Here is a 24,179-nt window from a genome sequence, read left to right as displayed (position 1 = left end):
TTTAAGCTACTCCAGATTAGTAGGATTTGACTGTATTTCATTTTAGTATTTTACTATTTCGTGTTTTAAACACTTATGTACATTTCTAATGAGAACTTTTAGACACATTGCAAAAGTGTCTAGAGCAGGGCTGCCCTTTGCTTTCTTACTGCCTCATATGAAGCAGTGAGAAGCAAAGGAATGTAAATTAACATTTTCAAGTTTCGAGGAAAACACATTTAAAAATAAGGTTTTCGGTAGGCTTTCATTCAAATTTTTTTTCCTAAATCACGCTGTGTAACAGTACCTACCTGGGTTACTAGGTCTATCTCTTGTCCCAAGATAGAGATTCACCTACCATTTGTATTGATCATCTTCAAATTTTTTATTTTGCCTCTTACATCCCTTTGCTTCTCACTGACTCATATGTTAACCATCTTCTTTTTTTACTTTGCATTTAACATTGTGTCTGAGTGAATTTTGCCACAACTATTTTTAATGCTTAATTTTTCAGCCATGTCACAAGGAGGATATGGGGGTGGCGGAAATCGTGGTGGCGGTGGAGGATATGGAGGCCGAGGTGGTGGTGGATTTAGAGGAGGTCGAGGTGGCGGCTTTGGTGGAGGCGGAAGAGGACGTGGAGGTTTTGGAGGAGGTCGTGGTGGAGGATTTGGACGAGGAAGAGGAGGTGGTGGTTTCAGAGGAGGTTATGATACTGGACCGCCCGAAGAAGTAAAAGGTTTGATATTTTATCATTTTTTAATTTTTATTTATCGGTATTTAACTTCATACAATGGACTGCCAAAAAGGAAATGATTTGAAAATTTATTGTTTTTTTCATTTACATTCATCTGTATTTAACTTTATAGAATGAAACTTTTATTTACCTTAGATAAGAAATTCTGTTATTAAAATAGGTTGTCTTTGCAATAGTTACATACTATAATATTATTTTTAAAAAAAATCTGTATATTTTGGATTTGAGCAAATTAATGAGAATGTTTAGACAGTTTTTTTGACCTGAAAAAAATATTTTGGTCCCCTCAGTTTTGAGATAAATGTTTTTCACTGTATTGTTATCAATGTTTGATTACATAGTATTTCTGCTATACAATTTACCTATTTTCATAAAAATAATTTTTCCAGAAAGAAAATTTTTGATGATTAAGGCATATTTTAAAATCTCCTTCAAACTTATTTTAAAATTAACAGAAGTGTCCTGATTTTTTTCTCACTTGATACAAAGAAAATAGGTTCCATCACATGACCCCAACATCTGCCCAAACAAAAGGAATTTAAGGAAAAAATTTAAGTTGTTTTGGAAAAAAGAAAAAAAATGTACGAATTTTTAATTAAATTAAGATAAAAAGTCATAAATTTTGAAAGTCAATGCAGTCAGCATAAGCATGCTTTCCATTTAATCTTACTACTATTGTATATGCGAAAGTTTGTCTGTATGGATGTGTGAATGTTTGTTACTCTTTCACGCAAAAACTACTGAATGGATTTTGATTAAACTTTACAATAATATAGCTTATGCATCAGAATAACACATAGGGTAGTTTTCGTCCCATTATGGGGGGCAAAACACCCTTAGGGGGGCAATAAAACACAATTTTTGTATAAATTCTCTAATATGGGGATGAAAAAATACTTGCACATATTAACATTATATGTCCATCGAAAGCTCTGATTTTTCTGCTGAAAATGGCACCTGTTCGAAATTTTTAAGTAGAATAAAAAACGAGTTATGAGCTTTTTAGTTCCATGTTTGAAGGCTTTCCTTAACTCAATACAATATTTAGTGTATCATCTCAACTCCCTGTCGATAACGACTATTGTTGTATTGTTGACTATCTTTGCTTTTCGTGACTGTTCAAGGCTTTTCTCAAGTCAAATCTTGAAGTAAGATTTTTGCACAAGATTGGCAAATAATACATGGATTTGGCTGATTTTTTTTTCCATTTTAATGCAACTTTGAGGCACTTCATGGTTTTTTTTTATTTATTTGTATTGACTGGGTATTTAATCGATCAGCTGGAATCTAGCCAAACTTTTTTTGTGGAATCATTTCAATAGCTAAGGCATTTGGCATTTTTTTCATCTGTCGCTGTTTTTGAAGCTAAAGACTACGCAATACTGTTTCTCGGTTTTCACCATGTAACCAAATATCGCCATTTCTTTAATATTTCTTTCTTTAAATTTGTTAACACGTAAAATAATTCGCCAACTAATTCGCAAATTCATAAACAGCGCAAAAACTTCCATTACTTTGTCTTTGCACACAATTTCAAACAATTACCAAATTTTTACTGTTTATTGGAAACATTTCGGGTAGCATCATTGTTGACTCTATTTTGGGACGATTTCTACGGTAAGAAGTTACACATTATACAATAATTTAGATTGCCGGTGTAGCGCTGGATATTATGTATTTGATGGAGATCGGGATTATAAGGGAACTGTTTCACTTTATTTAAGAATAGTTGACCTCACTCAAATTGGATTTTTTGGGAATTACCCAAACTGACTTCTTTACTCCTGAACGTTTTCGTGATTTATTTTTTGTGATTTTTGGGTTTCTTCTCAGTTTTGCCAACATTTCATTTACTCCCTTTCCCCCTATTTTTCAGTTTTAATCATACCTTTTTATACATTTAAGGGGGCAAGTAATTTGAAATGTCGGCGAAACTAGAGACAAACAATGTTTTGGTAACAATTTGACCTCTGCCTGTAATGACCACTAACTTGAATCAATTGAAAAAAAACTACATCAACGTGAGCGAAGCCGCGGGCAAAAGCTAGTGTTTTATAATAGCACAACTGACTATTTAATTTCGGTGATTTGACAGGGAATGATTCTCTACTTAGAAATGAATTTTCGCAGTTCTGTGTACTACACTGTAGACAGTTTTTATAAAAGGATCGTAGAGTTTTTGGTTAGCAATGATTTTTTTTTCTTAACAATATAGGGGATGATAAGTGCTTTGTAATCATCATGTCAAGAAAAGAGTGATTTTGTTGTGTGCTGAGAATCACTTAAAAAGTATTGAAAAATCATAGAAATTTCAACCTATGGCTTTATGAAAATCAAAGAAATGTGTGTTTAGAATTTTGTGAAAAATCTTAAAATATGAATTGTTAAAAAGTTTACAAAATGAAAAGAAAAATGTTTTCCTTTACTATTGAGCATTGGAATAGAATTTTGCATATAATTTAGATATATTTGATATTTGATTCCATAGTTAATTAGCTAAATTCAATTTATAATTGCATCCATTAAATGGGAATAATTTTCAATGAAAATGCTTCTTATGGAAACCTTTTATGCAACTTTGTTGAGAAGGAAATTAAATTTCCATACTTAAAAACCAAATGTATAACATTGACTTATAGAAAAAGTTTCTACCTGCACAATGTAAATAAAGTCATTAAACAGAGGAAGAAATTACATGTTTGGAAATTTAGTATTGCTCCCTCCTGAAAGAATAGATCCTATCCAAACATAAACCTTGGAGTTAACGATCTCCCAACACAACATTAAAGTTTCAGTCCCTGCTTGTGACCCCCCCCCCCTTTCCGATAGTGATACAATGTAGAGATCAACTTGTTAATAATTCATTTTAAATGTTCTTGTTCTATGTACATTAGGGTGTCCCAAGATATAATGGTGAAAAAATAATTTGAGAAATCGAATACGCATACCCTCCAAATTTTTTCCATTTCACCCCAGAAACATGAGAAAAAAGTTTTATTGCTATAAACAGGGTGGCGACAGATCAGGGAGATCAGGGAAAAGTCAGGGAACTTTATTAATCAGGGAAAAATCAGGGAAATATCAGGGAATTTTGAAAAAATAACAAAAAATCAGGGAAAATTGATTTTATGAAGAAAAAAAATTTTTTTTTGCTTTACAAAATTAAGTACTCTAATTCTCTACGCGTTTTCCGCCAATTATCTGTTCAAAAAAAAAAAAAAAAAAGTAAAATTAATGAGGTGCGATTATACACTGCCGCATATTTTTGTGTACCTTTTTTCCTCAACGTCAAAGTATTGAATCTTACTTATTCCCCACAGGATGAACTTCCTAAGATTGCTTCTGTGTTTGTTATGTTGTTTATTTTACCTAGTTTGAAATTGTCTTTTACGCTTTCAATGCTACGTAAAATAAACAACCATACAGGCAAAGAGGAAGCCTTCATTAATGCCTTAGCTCCTTTGCCTTTATTCCGTTGTCTTGAAGTAATTAGCATACTGTAATCACAATTTCAAGAAGAAATCTTAGGTTTTTGAAATAATACTATAAAAGCTTAAAAGTTATTACTTCTTCGCGTTTTTAATTTAATTGCTAAAATTGAACTTTCAATAAAAAAAAAAACTTTGTTTTTTGCCGTTATACTATTTTTTGTCACCGCAGATTATAAAGATTTTCTTTTCTTCAGACGTAAGTGATTCTTTTACTTTCTTTTCCAACTTGTATTCTTCTTTTATATATTTTGAAGTTAAGTAATTGCTTTTATATTTCTTTTATTTTTCTTGCATATCAAAGTTGTTTGTTACAAAAGAAATCTAAGATTTTTTTCCGTTACATACTGAAATCATTTGAAATAAAGTTAACTTGTGTACTTAAATAAATATCTTTATTTTTTATTGTTAAAATGCTGTATTCATTCATTAAAATCTATGTTCTTGATTAGAGAAAAGCTCCCTATGAATGAATGTCAAATGATTTCATCTTTTTTGCATAAATATGTCAATTAGTTATATAAGAATAACTACATTACTTCTATTCTTTCACTATTACTCAGGGTTGGCAAGTTTCTGCCGAGGTGATTAAAACCACTGGTAGAAACCGGTTAAAACCGGCATGGCAAAAACCACTTTCTGCCACTTTGTGGCAGAAACTGGCAAAAACTCACAAAATGAAAAATTAATTCTTTATATACAACAGAAAATGTATGGAAAAAATAATTAATTGTTAAAAAAGTTAAACTTTCATCTATTGTATAAATGGTCCACCATGTAGCAACTGGGGTAGTGGTAAAATTTTGACTGGAAAAATAAGTTTTGAGAAATGGGGTCAGTTTGTTTTGCAAAGCTGTGACATTAGGTACAAAATTTAGGCAAGTAAAATTCTGGCACTTTCTTCTTCAAGCACATGACATGATAATTTTAATCACAAACAATTTAGAGGAAGCATATAAGTGAGCAAATTACAATCAGTAATACCTGTTTAATTCTGTATGTCACTCCTATTTCCTAAGCACCCTTGTATGATTTTTTATCCTTTGTTAAATTAATACAAATACTACGAGCCTTTGTAATTGGAAAATTCCCTTTCTGAACTAAATCAAGGGCACTAGCATGGGATTTTATTTTTTAAATGATGAAATAATGTTTATTTTTTTAGTTTACTTAAACAAATATCATTTACTAATTATTTGAGTTATTAAAGACTTTTTTAAATTTTTGCCAGTTTCTGCCGGTTTTTACCGGTTATAACCAGTTTCTGCTACTGTCACGGCAAAAACTAGTTTCTGCCGGCAGAAAGCCAACCCTGCTATTACTTCTTATTCTTGCAACAATTATTATACTGTTTGAAAATTTAGTTCAAAATAATTTCAATTACTTTTTAGTTCTATCATAAATACGCATATGTTTTTAAGAGTGATTTTAATGGTTTCTTAAAATTCTTATGCTAAGTGGTTTCTGGCAGTGAAGTATTTTTTTTTTAATTTTCTACAGTCTTTCCATGTAGAAAAATTTAATATACTATTTTGTAGATTAAAAAAATGACCCCCAAAAAATGACTTTATATGTTTTTTTTAACCATTTTATTAAAAAAGTAGCATCTTTTAAAAATATATCATTAGTTCAACAACTTTACACAACTTAAAACGTTTAAAATACTGCATTTTATACAAACATACAATGGATTTCAAGTAGAGCAAAGAACGAAAACCATTATCATTGGTAACGTAAATCAGGGAAATTTGGTGCACTTAATCAGGGAAATCAGGGAAAAGTCAGGGAACTTTTTTTCACAGTTCCTGTCGCCACCCTGTATAAAATAACGGGAACCCGTGCCGACTTGAGGTCAAAGTTGGACCTGAAATCCTGTACAGCGACTACAGTGGAAAGATTGCTAACTGTATCATTCCTTACTACACACGACATCAATTTATTTAAAGCAGATATTTACAACAATATTAGACTACTAGAAACATTACTGCACATATTTTTATTTCAATTTTTGCGTTTTGAAGTCAGGATAGAGCTTCCGGTGCTCTTGAACGCAACGTAACACAAATTGTTTTTGTTCCTCATCAGCTGTTAGCAAACCATGAAAGTCCTGCATAATTTTTACCGCTCTTTCAGCTGCATCGTTTACTGCTCTAAGCATTGAGACAGTCTTTTTCACATCAAGGAATGAAATATTATTGACCATACCATAAAAGCTGGATGAATTTTTGTAGAGCAGTTTTAGATTGGGTTAGCAGATTGGGTCCAAATTTTCGTACTTTTTTGAAAAAGCACAAATCTTTTTTGTGTGCTTTGACTGCCAAAATGCATTGAAGTCATGGTTTCACGCATATTGTCACTAAAAACAAGCAGACATCAAACAATGCTTCATTTTCCTTCGTATCTAATTTAGGTTATGAACTAAACAGTAATAGTTTAGGGAGTAAATCGCTCAAACCATCCATCGAGCTTGGTGAATGGCTCCCGGTGGTCTTATTTTAAATTCATTTTCTGTATCTCCAGCTAAAAATATGATAGGCAGTTCTATCAACTCTTCATAGTCATCCCTGACCGTAATGTTAGTAAGTTCAGCACGGTAAAAGTCCAGTAAATTTTCTAAGTTAGTGTACAGTTCGGAACAACTCCGCAGCTCCTCCATAGCACTGTATTTTAGTGGGATAGATCAGTTCATATATATGATGGCGGCAAGCAAATGAAAGCATTTCTCTCTATCTTTTTTTTTTTTGCTCAAGAATAGCGCAAGAACCACTTAAAGGACCTGTTTTGGAAGCTGTAGTATCACAACAGAGAGTTTTAACTTTGTCTTCGAGATTCCAATCTAAAACTGCCTTTCAAACACAGCCCGTGGTTGTTCTTTTCCTGTAGAATTATCCAGTTTAGACTCAACAATGAGTTGTTCGTCACATCCATATGAAATAACTATAGATAAGCGATCTTCTTTTGATTTTTGAGCAGCCAAAGTAGGCAACAGTTTCATATCCCAAGGTAAATTCACTACATATGGTACCTCGTACTGAAAACCAATTTTTATTCTTTCCTCGTGCTCCTTCCGCTTTTCGGTTTGAATTCTTTGAATTGAAGATTTACATATAGGAAATTTATCAATGTTACACCCAAGTACGTCAATAGTAGCTTCAAGAATAAATACATAATCTCGTATACTTGAACACCTGTCCAATGAAACAACTGACTTTAGAGTAGTAAAATCGCTCCTCATTACATATTTACTTCTTCCAGGTTCTGATAATACTTATTCCAGGTTCTGGAATACTTGTTCCAGGTTTTGATATACTTGCTCCAGGTTCTAATATACTTGTTCCAGATACTGATTTATATGTTTCAGGGAAATCTTCTGAATTAATATTTTCACTAGAGCTCGAAGAGGAGTCTTCTTGTACAGGTTCATTCAATTCCGAGGATGTTGAAGCCGGAATCGTATTTAATGCCCCTGTTTTCTTCTTTGACAGCTCAAAGTCGAGCCCTTTCCTCTCTGTCGGCCAGTTTTTTATTCGCTTCACCTAAAGTGACCACGTCGGCCGGACTCTCTTTGGAGTTGCAAGAAAATCCCATCTTTCTCTATTTTGATTAATCGAAGTGCATCAGCATGTGCAATATTGAATAAATTGTTTAAATTACTCTCAAATTCTTGTTGGCGCTGCCTGAATACTTCTTGCAGTTTTTTTGCATTTTTTTGTAAGTTTCTCCAAATTTGATACAGGTTTTTAAGTTTATTCACACAATTTGGCAACGATTTGATGGGAATGCGTGCCTCTTCCCAAAAGATGATGCATTCCCGAATAGCGAGATTTGCACTTTCACTGATAGTTAAATTTACTTCTCGAATGTCATAAAACAAAACAGACAGAACTTGTCCGTTAGAGGGAAGTTTCAAGCCCGTAATTTGGTGTTTTACGTTTAGGTGTACTCCTATTAAAAATATCACTTTTTTCGCGAACTTTGCAATTCCACTACCATGTTTCGCTCCCTATGGAAGGACTATACTGCGCTCGCTGACCAGAATGTATTCGTACTGACAAGTTTGACGTTTTTAAAATTTCCACCGGATAAGCCCTACCCCCCCCCCCCTCCGACATATGTTTTTCTGTTTTCATTTGTTTTCTGTGCACTGTTTACAGCTGCTTTGAGCTTCGCAAATTATCGCGTCGCCAGCGTTCCCTTGCTTTTAAATACACGTGCTATTTACACGTTAAGGCCTTTAGGTGCAAGTCGGCATGGGTTACCGTGCTTCAAATTGCATGACATTTTTTTTACAACGGTTTTGATATAAAAGGAAAAAATTAAGAGGGTATGCGTTTTAAAAAACGACTTTCATTTTTTTGGGACACCCTAATGTACATAGAATTAATTTCAAAATTTGCCTCTGAAAGTATTAATTTTTCTGGAAGTTATACTTTATTAATTTTTGTTTTTCTATTTACAGAGTTTGGTTTTTTTACTCATCCTTGTGAAGATGACCTTGTTTGTAAATCGATTCTGGATGATGTTCCATTTTTTAATGCTCCTATATACTTAGAAAACAAGCAACAAATCGGAAAAGTAGATGAAATTTTTGGACCGATACGTGATTATGTATCCTTTTTATTGATCTGTTCTTAATTATAGGGCACTTTTTTTTTTTTGAAGTTAGATTTGTAAATGAACTAGTGACAAAGTACTTCACTTAGAAACATCTAAGTGAAGAAGGTGTTTGGTAATAAGATGTGTGAAATTCTAAACTGTCTTAAATCCCTAAGCACAAACTGTTATCAAAAGAAAATAAACAATCCATGAATTCACTAAAAGTAGCAAATGATCCTTTGCAGTTGTTTTCATTGAACAAATAACTAAAAATTTACTATAATGATTTCTAAACAACTGAAGTTATAAATCAGGGTACCTAAATGAAAACCTTGAAATTGGGGATTTATTGATTGGGGAAAATACAAGGGAATTTTGAAAAATAAAAAACATTCAGGAAAAATTGTTTAAATGTAGAAAAAAATATATATATACATTTTTTGGTTTGCAAAACTTTTTACACACACACACACACACACACACACACACACACACACATATATATATATATATATATATATATATATATATATATATATATAGACTTTTTCTTTGCCTATAGAACTGTTTATTTTACACAGCCTGAATTTTCCTTTCACATGATTTAGGCTACATAAAATAAACTACTCTACAGGCAAAAAAAAAAAAAAAAAAAAAAAAAAGCAGGTATTTATTTATAGTGAAAGTGAGTATTTATTTAAAGCAAATTCTGAGCTGAATTTTCTCTGATCACAATACTTTTGTAATTTTGCAATTTGTAATATGCTTGGAAAACTTGATTGGAAAAAAAAAAAAGAAAGAAAGCAGCTCCACAAATTGCACAATTTCAACTTTTGGCAGAAAAACTTTTTTTTTTGTTCTTAAGCTGTATGGTAAAGACTACATGTTTTCTGCAATTGTTAACATAAATTTGGTGAAACCAGGAACTGAATAGGTTTCTCATGTGTTGAAGATGCTCTTTATATCTGGTCACTTGATTTTTCAAAGCCTGCCCAAAAGGTTTTCAAAAATAATGAGTCTTCTTGCCAATAATGTTAAAAACCCTTTATGGACTATGGTACATATGTGTCCCCTAAGTTTAAAATATACTTTATAAATTTAAACAGAAATAACTTGAAAAATAAAATATTTTGAATTTGTTTGTGACATCTAAATCTCAATATTTACAAAGTGCTTAATTGCTCTTTACAAAATACACTAATTTTATTTTAAAAACCGCTGAAAATCAATACCTTTCTCATTTAACCCGACAGTATAATTATTATAAATGCAATGTAAACATCACATTTATCATGTTTCTGCTTTAATTCAATTTAACTGTTTTTAATTAAAGATTTAATGTAAGTAACATTGTTGATTATCCAAATATTTCTGAATTGAATGGTAACGTAACTTAACCTAATATTAGAATTGCTGTAGTTTTTTTTTCTTTAATATGAGCCGCGTAGACACAGTTCCATCCACAAAATATGTTCCATACACAAAATCTACTGAATCTATTTTCACAAAACATATACATGTTATTTACATTACCATTCAGGAGTTTCATGGATAAAAAGAAGTTCCATACTCAATCGCACAGACCATGGATCCTAAAAGATTAAGGTTTTTAATATTTTCTTGAATGTGTAGAGTAATGTAATATGTTACCTTCATTCGAATATGCACCTTTCATTTACCACACAAATTACAAATTCTATTTTTTATTCTGAATATATATAAGATGAGATAAATAAATACCTTTGTGCTGAACAGTAAAGTAAGAAAAACAACATTAACAAGCTCATTACTTTTTGCATTGAAAAAGGCGTTCCCTGTAACACCAAAACACGTGTCTGCTGTAATTGGCAAATTTGTGCTTTTTTTAACTTTGTCTTTCTTACTTTACTATATATAAGATGAGACTTTTTGTTGAGTTCTTGACCGATTTCAGGAAATATTTTCATTATTAGTTGATGACCTTAACTCTTATGCAGTATGTTTCTATCAAATTAGCGGAAGATGTCAAAGCAAATTCTTTTGTGAAAGATCAAAAGGTATTACAGAGTTCACTTTTGAATTTTTTAAACTATGAGTAGAAATTTTAAAACCTCTTTCAAAGTTTAGTTTCAAATATTCAGTAATCATCAATTCGCTTTTTAAAGCATAGTGAAAAAGAAAGAATCTAAGATTTATTGTTTCCATAATTTTCATTATGCAGTTGATCTCTCTTAATACAAAATCATGGCTAAAATGAACATCTTGTTCCTTAAGTTTGGTTTGCTTTCTAATTACATTAAAAAGTTCACTCATAATGCGTATATTAAATTAAAAATTTCGGCTAAGACGAACAAAAATTTCTGAAATCTTTACTTAAAATGTTTGTGGTTAAATACTGTACTTTTCTTCTTTGGAAATTATTGATAAATTTGTTAGGTAGTAAAAGTCCTGTGTCAAGAAGAAAATTTAAAATCTTTTGCATATAAAATGAAGCCCATGCATTTATTTGCCTTTGGACATTTCAATTTACTTGGAAAGAAAACTGTCCATCTTCCATCGTAGATTACAACCTACTCTGTACAATTGTCGACTATCATCTTCCTTTTTCAATACTTTCTAAAAACATTCATTTACAAGAAATAAGTTTTTTTTTTCTGAACATACTAATAGTTAGATTATATTGTGTGTATTAGTAAAAATATTTTTTTTATCTATGTAAGCATTTCTTTGTTTTTTTATTCGTTATTGTTGTGAATAACGGCTAATATCAACAAATTTAGGGATTCTTGACATTTTGTATTAACCGAATTCAACTGTATCTATATTCTAAGGTGTGCATTAATAGATTTTAAATATATTGTAAATTTATCCTGTAATATAACTTTCATCAAAGTTTCAAAAGTAAAAAATAAATTTGAATAAATGGATTTTTAAATGTGCAACAAATTTATCCAGTAATAGTTTTTGTCAAGGTTTCGAAAAAAGTATAATAACCAAAATATTCTTGGTTTCTATTTTTTTGTGTTTTTTTTCCTTTTCAATATTTTTTGTCCTCCATAGTTATCATTTTAATTTTCATGTGTTCAGGCCTACGGGATTCACATAAGAACAAGGTGCAGTTGGCGAGCAAAAACAGTTGTACCCTAGTGCAGGGTTCGTTGATTTAAATCAAATTATTTAAAAAAAAAAAAAATCATTGATTTAAATCGATTTGAATTAAGTGATTTTTAAATAAAATCATTAATTAAATCAGTTGATTTTACTTTTATAGATTAATTTTGCATTTTTAGCATTGCTCTAAATTTAACTACACTGCATTATACTATCTTTACTTCAACAGGCAAAACTACATAGATCCCTCTTTCTGTGTGTGTAACAGATTTTCACTCTATTGCTTTTACTCCAAAATTACAATTTAGAACAAAATAAAAATTTGGAGTTTTTCTTATGCACCATGACTAATACAGTTCAGAAAAGTAATTGTTCAACATATTATTTTACACTAAAAATGTACATGATAATGGAAACCTTATCTTTAAGCAAAGCATAAAACAAAATCACATCTTATCTAACCATTTTAACGTATTTATAAATCTTAAAATATTATTGAATAGGTAAAAAACTTATCTTAATTTTAAAAATTAGTTGAATGGATTCATCTATTGTATGAGATATATTGTGTTTATAAATGTAAAGTAATTAATATCTACAAATTTTTGAACATTAAAAAAAAATCTGATTTAAATCAAAAATATCTGACTTTTTCAAAAAAAAAAAATTTTTTAAAAATCACAAACCCTGCCCCAGTGTTATAGAGGTTTGAATGCATACCCAAAACTGACACCCCCCCCCCCTTATTTTTATTTGCATTATACTTATTCTCTTTGAGCAAAATTTTACTCTTAATTTGAAAAATATATTAGCATAGTTGAATAAAAGGCTATGTGTAAGAATGAGGATAAAGGAGTATGGGAGTATGTATGTAAATAGTAAAGGGGAATGGGACTTTAAATGTAAAAGTTTACACTGCAAAAATATCAAAACCGTAAAATAATATTGCTACCTGTACTACCTATCAAAACTGCACCCTTCACTATTGGAGGTAAGTCTCCTCTCTGTCTCAAAATTTGAATAGCTTCTTGATTTATAAATTTCTTCCAAATTAAAAAGATTCAGTTTTCTAAATACAGTGGAAGCCGCTTAATCGGATCAGCCCCTTAATCCAACCAAATTTTAAAGAACTAAATCAAATAACATTATATAAGTCTAATATTATTCCCTTATTGGGACAAAATATCTAGTATAAGGAACCCCAGAGCCAGATAAATACTATGAATCACCCACTTAAATCAGGTTTAAAATGAGTCTGCAAAATTAAAAATTAATAAGGGTTCCTGTAACTTTCTTTGCAACCCAACAATATTTACAGAAATAACAAAACTCTCACAGTATGGCTGCATTGTTCAAACAAAATGCAGACTTCAGTGAAATTTCAAACTTATTCAGTTCACAGGGATGAGATTTTTCCGGCTTTTACCGGAATTCCGGCTTTTCCTGTTGGTTTTTAAAACCTTTCCTCCTTTGTTTTGCCTCTTTCAGGCTTTATTTTTCTCAAAAATCGGGAAAAAAAAATACGATTTTTTGAAATTTTCGGTCTCCGATTTCTTATTTGTTCTATTTTTTCCCTTTGAATCTTCATCCTCCTCGATATCTGCCAAAAACGTACGTTTTGGAATCATGCCAACGACATCAAACACGTGCTGCGCCGAAAGATGCATGCCTCGTTTGAGATCTCAATCTTTTTGCATCCTGAAAGTATTTCAATTGTTTTTAATATTGGGTGGTTTTTTACTATGTACTACCTTATATCTGCTTATTTTAATCGTCATTTCAATAATATTTTCATTTCTTTAATTTATTTTAGAAAAAAATGCAAAACTCAATCAAAAAATGTGGCTTAGCACCCACAGCCTCGATTTTTTTTGTAACTTGGCATGGTTACATTTTTTGTGTATTTAAGAAAGGGTAAAAAAATGTTTATGGTGAATCTCAAATGGTTTAGGCTTTACAACCTGTTAAAAGTTTTGAAATTTCATGATTAAATGAGGCAGCTGCAAGTTGTTCTTTTTATTCCAAAATTGTATTAGGAAGTTTTCAAAAACAAATTTTGGGTTCCAATGCAAGAAAAAAGATAACCAATTGTTTATACACATATATATTTATTTATTTTCAATTCTTACTATGAAAAGTGTTCTACCACATAAAGAAATTTTAGATTTTTCTCTCTGTTGTAAATTTTTACTTTACAAACAGATCAAATTTTAAAATTTATGTTCTCACTCGTTTAACACTATAAACTCAAAGGTTTTAGATGAAAAAAATGTATTTTTCTCTAAAAAATATGAAAAGTTGACACGATTGTGTGATGCAGCCAAGATTGACCTCTGGCTCCCCCAACCCTTTGTTCAAGGATTCAGGGGTTAGAAATTGTTGCCTCTTTTTCAAAATTTAGATTTATTTAGGAATAAACACTCTTGCAAAGAAATGGTACAATGCAGCAAATTGTACAAAATTATCACTTATACTTAACTAAATACGTATTACCTTTGAAACTGGTAAATTAGCCATTTTTTGTTGATTTTCTGAATATCAAGGCTTTCAGGTTCTATTTTGATGCAGTTTCGGATATATTCCCTTTCACGAAATTTTTTTTTGGATGTCATCCCTATTACCAAATTTTTTTGGATTTTTCCTTCTTTTTTCTCTCTGACCACTCTCATCCCTGACTTCAGTGAGGACGCATAATAAAATCATTGATGTGTTGTTCAGTGAATAAAACTGCATCTGTCTGAACATGTGTTAAACAAGTGTAAAAAAGGCTTCATTGCTTTATTTTAACTTACAATGCACAAATTTTTGTGTAGAGCAATATTTCTTTTTTGCATGCTCGCCATACATTTGTATGCCTCACAATAATCATAGCATTTTAATGTATTATGCATAGCATGTTCGATCATGCAACACAGGTTGTGTGCGTTTAATTGGACCAGCCAGTTATCAAGATCTAAATAATCTCGTCCTGATGTGGTCCCATTAACAAGAATCAACTTAGGTTCCAAATGTAGTTCCAATTTTCCCTATTGTCAGAATTAACTGTAGTTCCCATGTGCCCATCGGGCAAAAAGGGGCTATGTCATAACCCCAATCTTTAGTGACCTAATATAGATTTTGGGGGCTTATACATCTATAAATTTACCACAAATCCCCTATTTGGGTCCTTAAATTGCTCCCCCCCCCCCATTACGACATCCTCCAAAACCAGAAGCTGACCTAAGTGTCCATTGTCTATATTTAGTTGCTATGTTAAAAGTTAAAATTTCTTAAAATCCTTTACATTGACAGATTTTTTTTTCCTTCTCTTAAGTCTACTATAAATTCTAAAGTGTCAAATTCCAGGAAATAAAATTATATTTTTCATTCCCATGTTAATGAAGTCAAATTTAGCAATAGAATTTGAATGTTAGGTATCAACAATTGAGGCACTGAGAAGCAAAATGATGAAAGTGCCGAAATTAAAAATTTGGAGATAAACCAGTACAATTGGTAGGTGAACCTCTTCTCTGTCTTGCGCTCTTGGGGCAAAAAATTGTACTAGTAATCCTGGTAGGTGCTACTACACAGCATGATTTAGAAAACAATTTCACTGAAGGCCTACCTAGGATCTGAACTTCAAATGCTCGTCTGACTTGGAACGCAACTTAAAATGCGTTTAACTGAAAACTTAAAAGTGTCCACTTACATCCCTTTGCTTCTCGCTGCCTCAATTGATAAGAACCTTTACAGGAACAGTAAAAATGATGTTAGCATAATCAAAGTAAAATTCTATAACAATATTTTTTTGCAGTGTTTTATTGTTATATTTTTATTAATGCAAATCAATAATTATGTTGTCATCAACTAAGCAATTTTTCTGCTGTATTATTTTTTATCTCTAGCTATACATTGATCCTGCAAAGTTATTGCCACTGACTCGATTTCTACCAAGACCTCCAGGAACTCCTGCTCCTAGAGGGGGAAGAGGAGGCAGAGGTAATTTTTAATGTTCTCAAATTTATTTGAAATTAAAAATTTATTAAAATCATTAAAATTAACTAAATTGCTTTAGAGCTAAGAACATATGAAAGATTTTTGATCCTTGTTATTTTGTGAGAAAAATGCAAAAAGTGAAACTCTTACTACCCTTTAAGTTATATTTTGTTATTTGAATTCATTAATTATAGAAGTTCAAATGTTGAAAATATATACATAACATTGGCGTCGTCAGACAAAATTTATTGGGGTGAACCAACTTTAACACTGCTAATTTCAAGTTGCTTCAAAGAAAAAAAGAAAAAAACTATATTTTTGTATACATAGTAAGAATTGATTATCATTTAATACATAATCTTAAAAAATGAAACATCTTGATCATCATATTTCACACAAAATAAAAAAACTTTTCCTAGCCGGCACATGTAATAAAAATACTGTTTATTTTCCTCTGTGGGATTTTTGTCTAATGAAGTTGAACACAAGACAACAGGATTAAATCATTTTTTGTGTATTTTGAGCTTAGTTAACCTACTGAAGCATTTTTGACTGGGGGGGGGAATGGAGGGGTCCAGGGGACCCCTCATTTCTTTCTGGGAAAATTTTCAAAAGTATTGTTTCATTAACTCAGTTTTAGACTATTTTTAGTGATGCTTGAGAGAAGAGATTCGGGGGCCGTCTCCAGAATTTTTTCAAAATCGAAGTTTTAATAACACGATTGTAGGCCATGTTTAAGAACAAACAGTTTTATAAAGTTGAAGCTCCAAAAAAGTTGAATTTATATGACTTTCGATAGTGTAGGGAAAAGGAATTTAAAGGCTTCTTTCCAAACTTTTTTCGAAAGTGGAGGCCTAAATACGACGAAAAAGGTTTTAGACGCTTTGGTTGGGAGGGAAGTTTCGGGGATCTTTGGAATATTTTCACAGTTGGAGCTCTGAAGACATAAGTTAAGACAATCTTTGATAGTGTGGAGAGGGTGTTTTTCCACGATTACGGTGAGGGCCCTCTCCTGGTAGTTTTTCGACATTAAAATTGTAAATATGCAATTGTTGGCTATCATTACTGACGTTAGGGGAAGAAATGGGATTTGGAAAAAAAAAACACCTTGCTTTCTTTTCCCTGCTGCGAGGTAGTTTAGGCTCCTGATTATAATGAGCAATTAGCAACACTTCATTGCAGACAGTTGCTTTCCTTTTGTGCAAAGTTCAATTTGACTCATTTATGTAATAATTAAACATTTCACAACTGTATTTCTTGGAATAAATTATGTGTTATGTAACTGTGCATTATTGTCCTTTTTTGGAACTAAAACAGTAATAAGTTCCCCCAAAATAATGGATTTTATCTTTCCCCAATTCAAAAATGGATTTTTTCTTACCCCCCCCCCCCCCTCCGAGCCGCAACAGCCATTATACATGAGATATTTTCCTTCAAATAAATGTTATAAAAATGGAAGGGTTTTTCTTCAATTCTATGCATATTTGTGGAATCTTACCTGTTTATCGTAATCAATCAATAAGTAAAAACCAAAATATTGCCGTTTGGTATTGTACTCACCAAAGGGGAATCAGTTTTATTCAATCCATGTTAGGAAATTATTTTTCAGGTTCATTAATTATATTCTTGCATAACTGCTGCTAACAGTCATTGATAAATTCAAAGCACATTATATGCAGTGAATCCCATTTTTCTTTTGTTTATTAATTCGGGAGCGATTTTACATTGTGGTTTGTTCCTGAAAACTCGTAATGTGTATCAATATACATGAAGCTCTGACCAAGGTTAGACATTTTGCCGGCAAAAAGGTATTTTTGCTGGGACAGTGGAAAAAACCATGGGGGAAAATTGAATTGAATTCTGTTAATGTATAGGAATGATATAAATACATAGTAAAAAAATTACTTTAGTAATCGATTTTATAATAAAATCGTATACTAAAGTAATGATGGTAATAATATCCTGGAAAAAAATTTCCCTGATTTTACAGTCGTGGCTTTCTAACATTATCTAAAAGATAGAATCACATTAATATGCATTCCTGCCGTTTTTGCAAGAAACAGAAGTAATAGAAGTATCAGAAAGATTAATATTCAACTATTGTAAGACTAAGCTTTTTTTAATTATATTAGGGTCAGTCAAATAACGAAGTAGAGGCTATAAAGCAGATTTTATTCAACATTCTTCCAAAATACTGACCGAGATTGTTTAAGCACTTATCCCTCTGGGAAATTAGTCACATAATTCCATGCTCATAAATGTCTTTTGGCTGCTGCTGGAACCAATTACGCACACACTCCTTTTCATCGTCTGAATGAAATCATTGTCCACAAAGTGCCTTCTTGAGTTCCCCAAAGATCTGGCATCATATTGAAATAGATCTGGACTATAATGAGGGTGGTTTAAGACTTCCCACGTAAATTTCCACAAAAGTTCCTTTTTTGCTTGGACTGTGTGTGGTTCCAGTAAACTTTCACAAGCTGTCATCCTGTTACACGATAACGCTAGACCAAATAGCCAATGCAAAAAACAAACTTATGCGTAATCAATTTAATTGTGATTGGAGTTATTTAACTGTTCAGAGCACTGGAGTGATATCTGAAACTAAATCCCTGTGCAGCCCAAAATCCAAATTGACTGAAATTTCCCCCCTTCTTCTTAATTAATTTACTTCAACTTTTCCAATCTTTTGCCATTACCCTTTGCATAAACCGAAATCGCCAATAGTGAGACAGGCATTTCTGCACCTTTAAGTCGGTGGGGGGTCCTCGTTTGCAAACACAAAGCTGTCTTTCTTATGCGCAGCCAGTTATGTGAATTATGCTAAATATGTGCACATATACTTGCAACACTGTCTAAAACTTTTGAGTACATTATGCGATAAAAAAATTTGATGTTACATCAGGCTATTCAACGATCCAAAGCAGTGACAAATTTTGGTGGTCCTGAACTTGATAGTGGTATTGCTCACTGGTAATAAGGAGAGTTGTGGCGAGGCTTTCAATGTCGGCATAAAAGAATATTAGAAGCAAAAGATTTAGTGGCATTTCCTTGTAAAGGAAGTATGCAGTTAAGTCTCTAGCTTCTGTTACGAAAGTAGTTACTATCTGTAAAGATGTGTAAATACAAAACATCTTTTACACCAAAAGGTATGTACAGTAAGGATGGAATAACAAATAGCTAAAAATTTCCAGTAAGAGTTTTGCACTGATCTTCCATCAGTGCTGTAGCTTTTGGAGGAGGGTGTGCCATCGTTCTTCGAGGATGGACACACTTGATTTCTAACTTTAACTTTGCATGAAATAATATTTACACTTGAAATGTATGGAGGGAGGTTCGGAGGTACTGCTTCGCTTTACGAGGAGAGAGGGGCTCTTTAGTGTTGGAGGGTTTTGTCATCCCTCTTGGGGGGAGGGGGTAAACACCTTTAATGTAATGGTTTTTTATTTAGTATGATATAATATTCCTACTTGAAATGCACTCTTAAAATTCCAAAAAAATACCCAAAATAGCAATTTTTAGGTGCTCCCCATTCTAAAACCAGATGTACAATGGGGTGGGACTTTTTACCTGTACTTTTTGGGAGGGTAAAAAACAATTTGCTACTGGTTCGAACTTTTTTTTTTTTTTTTTTGATGTTTGGGACCAACCCCTATTTTTACTGTACTAAGATGCAAAAGTATCTAGATCATCAGTTGTCAGATTTTTTGTTGGGTTCAATCTCAAGGCGTTGTTGGTTGGTAGCAGTTAATTTTAGAATGTTTAACAAGTTTCATTTGAAAAAAAAAAACGTTTTGTTTCTAAATGAAAAGAAATTTCAGGGAGAAGAACTTAAAAATTTTAATTTTCTCTGATATTTCAAGAAATTTTTAAAATATCCCAATTTTTTTCCCAGAAATTAAAATTTCCTTGAGAATTCCCTGATTTCCAAGTTGTGTTACCACTCTGTAAAAAACATAACATAACTGATATTGGCCAGTATGTCTGGGTATTGGCTTATATATTCAGGTGCCTTGTAAAAATCACATAAAATCATCTCAGTATCAAATACAGTATAACTTCCGATTTAATGATACCTGATTAAACAGTTTCCTCAATTTAATGATACATTTCAATTGTCCAGATTTGACTGTATTAACTGTCTATGCTCCTCTATTTAATGATATCCTTGATTTAATTATGATTTTTCAGGCATTGACAGTTGTTAAAACGAGGTTGTACTGTTCATAAATACAATATTAAAACGTTTAATAGTTAACGAAAACCATATTTTTATGTAATGTTTACATGTGTTTTAGGAGTAATATTTAACTTTTATTTTAATTGAGTGACTTAAGTATTAGCTGCTTTTCTCATTTTTCTTTGGTTGGTTGTAATTGGTTTTATGGCGCAAGAGCCATAATAAGCTGTGCTACGTCAAAGCATCCTTTTTTTAAAGCTATTTATACAATTCAGAATCCAAAAATATGCATGTCAGTGCACATATATGACACTTTAACTAGGTATTTTTAATCCATATTACATTATTTATGTTACATTACTAATACTTAAGAATATTTTTTTACATTATATTAATGATAAATTGTTACATAAATATAGTACATTGCCTTTTGATTAGTTTTATAAATAAATAAATTTTTCTATTGCAAATGTCGTACAAAAAATACTGAAAATTTTAAAATAATATCCGTTATATATCGGCGAACTCAGCTTCCCAGGCATAGATATATTATCTTGTCAAAAAATATTTATTTCTGCAAAAATCTTCACTAAAACTATTATGAATTTTATCAGTGTCATATTGTTTAGAATCTGACAATTTATATTGATAATTCACTGAACTGCACTGGAATTAAAATTTTACCTGATGCCTTTCTTGAAAAAACAGGTGGCAGAGGAGGACGAGGTGGTGGATTTGGACGTGGTGGTGGCGGAGGACGAGGTGGTTTTGGTGGCAGAGGAGGTGGCTTTGGAGGTAGAGGTGGAAGAGGAGGATTTGATCGAGGAGGAAGAGGAGGATTCGACAGAGGAAGAGGTGGATTTGATCGAGGAAGAGGAGGATTTCAAGGAGGGAATAAACGTTCATTTGACGGTGGAAATTTTACCCAAAACAAGAGACAGAAATTTGATTAAGATTTATTCACATGTATTTATGTACAAAACTATATTCATTCATCAAAATAAATGTGTTTGTTTTTCATCTCTTCTAATTTTGTTGCCTTGTTAATAATCTGTAAAAAAGAAGGATGTTAGTGTATAAATAAAAAAGTATATAATTGTAATTTTCATGAATGAAATTTACTTAAATGTTTTACAAAGATATAGTAACTAAGAATTTCCTTATTTTTTTTTAACATTCTAGGTTGGTTATAATACATATTTTAATATGTTTAAAAAAAGTAAATGAAAAAAAAAAAAAAAAAACAGTGCAGACACTGCAAGTAGTTGAGTATGCAAAATATGAGAGCCAGCAACTATGAAGTAGGGTTGGGGTTCAACCAACCCAAGCACTGTGCCCAGAGGTCTTGTATTAGGACAGGCAAATATGTTTGAATTCTTATACCTGGCATTCCAAATAATGAAAAACCACTTTGCCAGCGGTGGTCCTTTTTAGTCCTTTCCCTACTCCCTATGTGTTGCCCATTGATACGCATAGTGTGTGGTACCATTCAGTTTGTTCATGCATCAATTTTTTTTGTCATATGCCAGACATGTGACCCAAACATGTTGAATTTAGCTTCCTATGCCCCCCTTTTTCTTTCTACTAACAGTATTTTGCTCTCTCCAAAAATACTGATTCAGTAAAAATACTGAAAAATCACGTCTGATATGCATGTAATATAATTTGGATTTCCTCTTGTTGAGTATTTATTTAAGGCATGTTTCACTCTGAATCGAAAGAAATGTCATTAGATGTAGTAAATTAAAAAGAAAAAAAAATATGGTGCTTATTTTGTGATAAAACATAATTTAGCTAAAGAACCAAAATCAGCCATGCTGCTCATTAAAGAGCAGCAGATAGGAGAAAATACAATATTATTAAGAAGTTTGAAACTCGATAATTCACAGGAGGGGGGAGGGGGTAACATGAAAATGAAACAGAAAAGCTTGAGGTATGTTGGGTCAGTTATGTGATTCAATGAAAGTTAGATCTCTACTCCAACCATCACTTTGAGGTCACATCACAATTTTGTCATTATATTCTCTTATGGAGCGTTATTCCTTTGTTCTCCAGTGTGGCTTGAGTAGTGTAATATGGCTGCTTTACATTTCAGTTGTTGGTACTTTGCGAAGAGGGAATTGGGGAAAAAAAATGTGACCGACAAGGTCCATTGTCAATCTTTGAGCTTCTCTCAACGTCCATTGGCAAATTTCAGTCCTCAGATTTTGCATACTCGCTTCCCTCTAGTGCCTGGTCTATAAGCCAAGAAGCAAACAGGGTTGGTTAAAAAAAAAAAATTAAAATTTTTTTTTATTTCTTAAAATTTAAACCGGGGTTGCTTTATTTTTGAAAATCATGAAGATTTTATGAATTAATTGTTGATAAATGTTCACATTTATGCCCAATTTCTTGATAATTAATTAAATAACTAAGGGTAAAGTCTAGTAATTTCATTTCGTCATAAATAGAACTTTCTATATAGAGAAAATAATGTTTAAAATCTACAAACTACTAAAACTAAAAAAATTATTTTAATAAACCTTGACGTATATAAATAAATCGGAGCAATAATTTACAGTAAAAGTTAAAACATGATTAACTATAAATTACCTGACATAAAAACTTGTAAATTAATTTCTTCATAATTATAGCTTTCTACAATAAGTAAAAGTTACACAAAAATCATGTATTCTTAAAACATCGAAAGAATTTTGCAGTACAGTAGACCCTCGTTTTACGCGGGGGTTACATTTCACAGAAATACCGCATTAAGACCCAATATTAGTCTTAAAATATAGGCTAGATTCCGCAGATAAAAAATACTTCATTCTAATGATTACTAAATGTATAAGTTTAATGTTTACTTACATCAACTTCAATGCACAACATGCATAAAGAAAACAAACATTAATTTTGCTTTCTGTTTATGGAAAGGAGCTGGCTATGATAGCCTTTTGACAGTCATTAAGAATTTTTTTTCTATAGTTCTTTGCAGAGTATTCACGCATCCATGATCACTTGCATCATTTCCATGATAGAATCTTCCTTCACCAACAAATCAGAAAAATCATTTCTATTGCCTAGGAATGGCTCAAAATTTTCAATATGAATGTTTTTGGTTCTGTGTCACCGATGTTGGCATAGTCGTTGGTATTTGACCTTTGTCACTCCTAAAAGCTCTTCTTACAGTGAGTTCTGAACCGTGTGAGTTTAATAACTTTTCTTCTGGGAAGAGCTCAGGAACCAATCACATAAAATATCTCCAGAGTGGCCCAAGCTCAATTAGCACTCCTAAATGCAGTTTATGACGTGTAAACTGCAATCTTTAGGAGTTTGGATTTTGAAAGAGGGGAAAATTGTATGTGTTTGCATTGCCGCATCTGTGTAAAACCGAAACTCATCTGTGTAAAATAAAACAAAGGTTTCAAATCTTAAACCGCGTATAACGAGGGTCTACTATATCTGCAAATGCCGGTGGTTCCTAATCTGGTTTAGTCGCTTGACAGGCACAGCGGGCCCTCGGAGAATGATGTGTCTACAAATGAATCACAAGTTCAATGTACATTGCACAACGTAAAAGATCACCTTATATTTTGTTTTAAGATTTAAAAAAAAGTTACAGATCATGTGATAATTTACCAAATGAATCAGTAAGAGCACTTATATAAATAGGCTTTAAGACAATCAGTATGTTTTCAATTGTTCTTCTGGCTTAATGCATTTAGGAATAAAATTTCCTTATTAAAAAAACCCTGTTTTTTTTCGGCATTTAAATATTCTAGAGTTAAGATTTAAATACACTACAGATTGTTTCAATGATATATGATTTATCGCTATAGATCTCAATTAAGTTAATTAGGTCATAGAATAAAGTTTTGGCTGAAATATGCCTTTTGGGCTATTTTGAAATGTGAAAGAGAAATGAAAGGAAATAAATAGAGATGAACTACTTGGATTATTTCTTCCTGTAATTTTCAAAAAACTTAGTTGGTCTGTCTTGTACATTTATGTACTAATAGGAACAGCTGCATTGATTAAATATGTTGCATCATTTTTTTTTAATGAATGAAAAGAAATATGGAGTACATAAAATAATAGGGTTTGAAAATTTATTAATCTGTAATTTATTTCT

The 24,179-nt window shown here is 31.7% G+C and overlaps 2 protein-coding genes across 2 annotated transcripts in view; one reads left to right on the top strand and one right to left on the bottom strand.

Annotated features, from left to right (window-relative positions):
- Window positions 1-495: 495 nt before the first annotated feature.
- LOC129229471 (H/ACA ribonucleoprotein complex subunit 1-like) lies at window positions 496-23,053 on the top strand. Its single transcript, XM_054863785.1, has 5 exons — window positions 496-718; window positions 8,684-8,832; window positions 10,797-10,856; window positions 15,795-15,888; window positions 20,774-23,053. The coding sequence occupies exons 1-5, from the start codon at window positions 496-498 to the stop codon at window positions 21,016-21,018; spliced, it is 771 nt and encodes a 256-aa protein (XP_054719760.1). The 3' UTR covers window positions 21,019-23,053.
- The window catches only part of LOC129229470 (la-related protein 7-like), a 28,007-nt gene continuing 24,846 nt past the window's right edge, over window positions 21,019-24,179 (bottom strand). The window contains exon 13 of the mRNA XM_054863784.1: window positions 21,019-21,116. Coding sequence (XP_054719759.1) covers window positions 21,054-21,116 — 63 coding nt within the window. The 3' untranslated portion in view covers window positions 21,019-21,053. The remainder of the gene's footprint in view (window positions 21,117-24,179) is intronic.

This window comes from Uloborus diversus, chromosome 9 (genome assembly GCF_026930045.1).
Source record: "Uloborus diversus isolate 005 chromosome 9, Udiv.v.3.1, whole genome shotgun sequence".
NCBI lineage: Eukaryota > Metazoa > Arthropoda > Arachnida > Araneae > Uloboridae > Uloborus > Uloborus diversus.
The sequence above is the reverse complement of the archived record's forward strand: the minus strand, read 5'-3'. Positions and strand labels throughout refer to the sequence as shown.

Coding starts and splice junctions, on each gene's coding strand:
- LOC129229471 (XM_054863785.1), top strand. CDS start 496: ATGTCACAAGGAGGATATGGGGGTGGCGGAAATCGTGGTGGCGGTGGA. Junction 719..8,683: donor ACCGCCCGAAGAAGTAAAAG/GTTTGATATTTT, acceptor TTCTATTTACAG/AGTTTGGTTTTTTTACTCAT. Junction 10,857..15,794: donor CTTTTGTGAAAGATCAAAAG/GTATTACAGAGT, acceptor TTTTATCTCTAG/CTATACATTGATCCTGCAAA.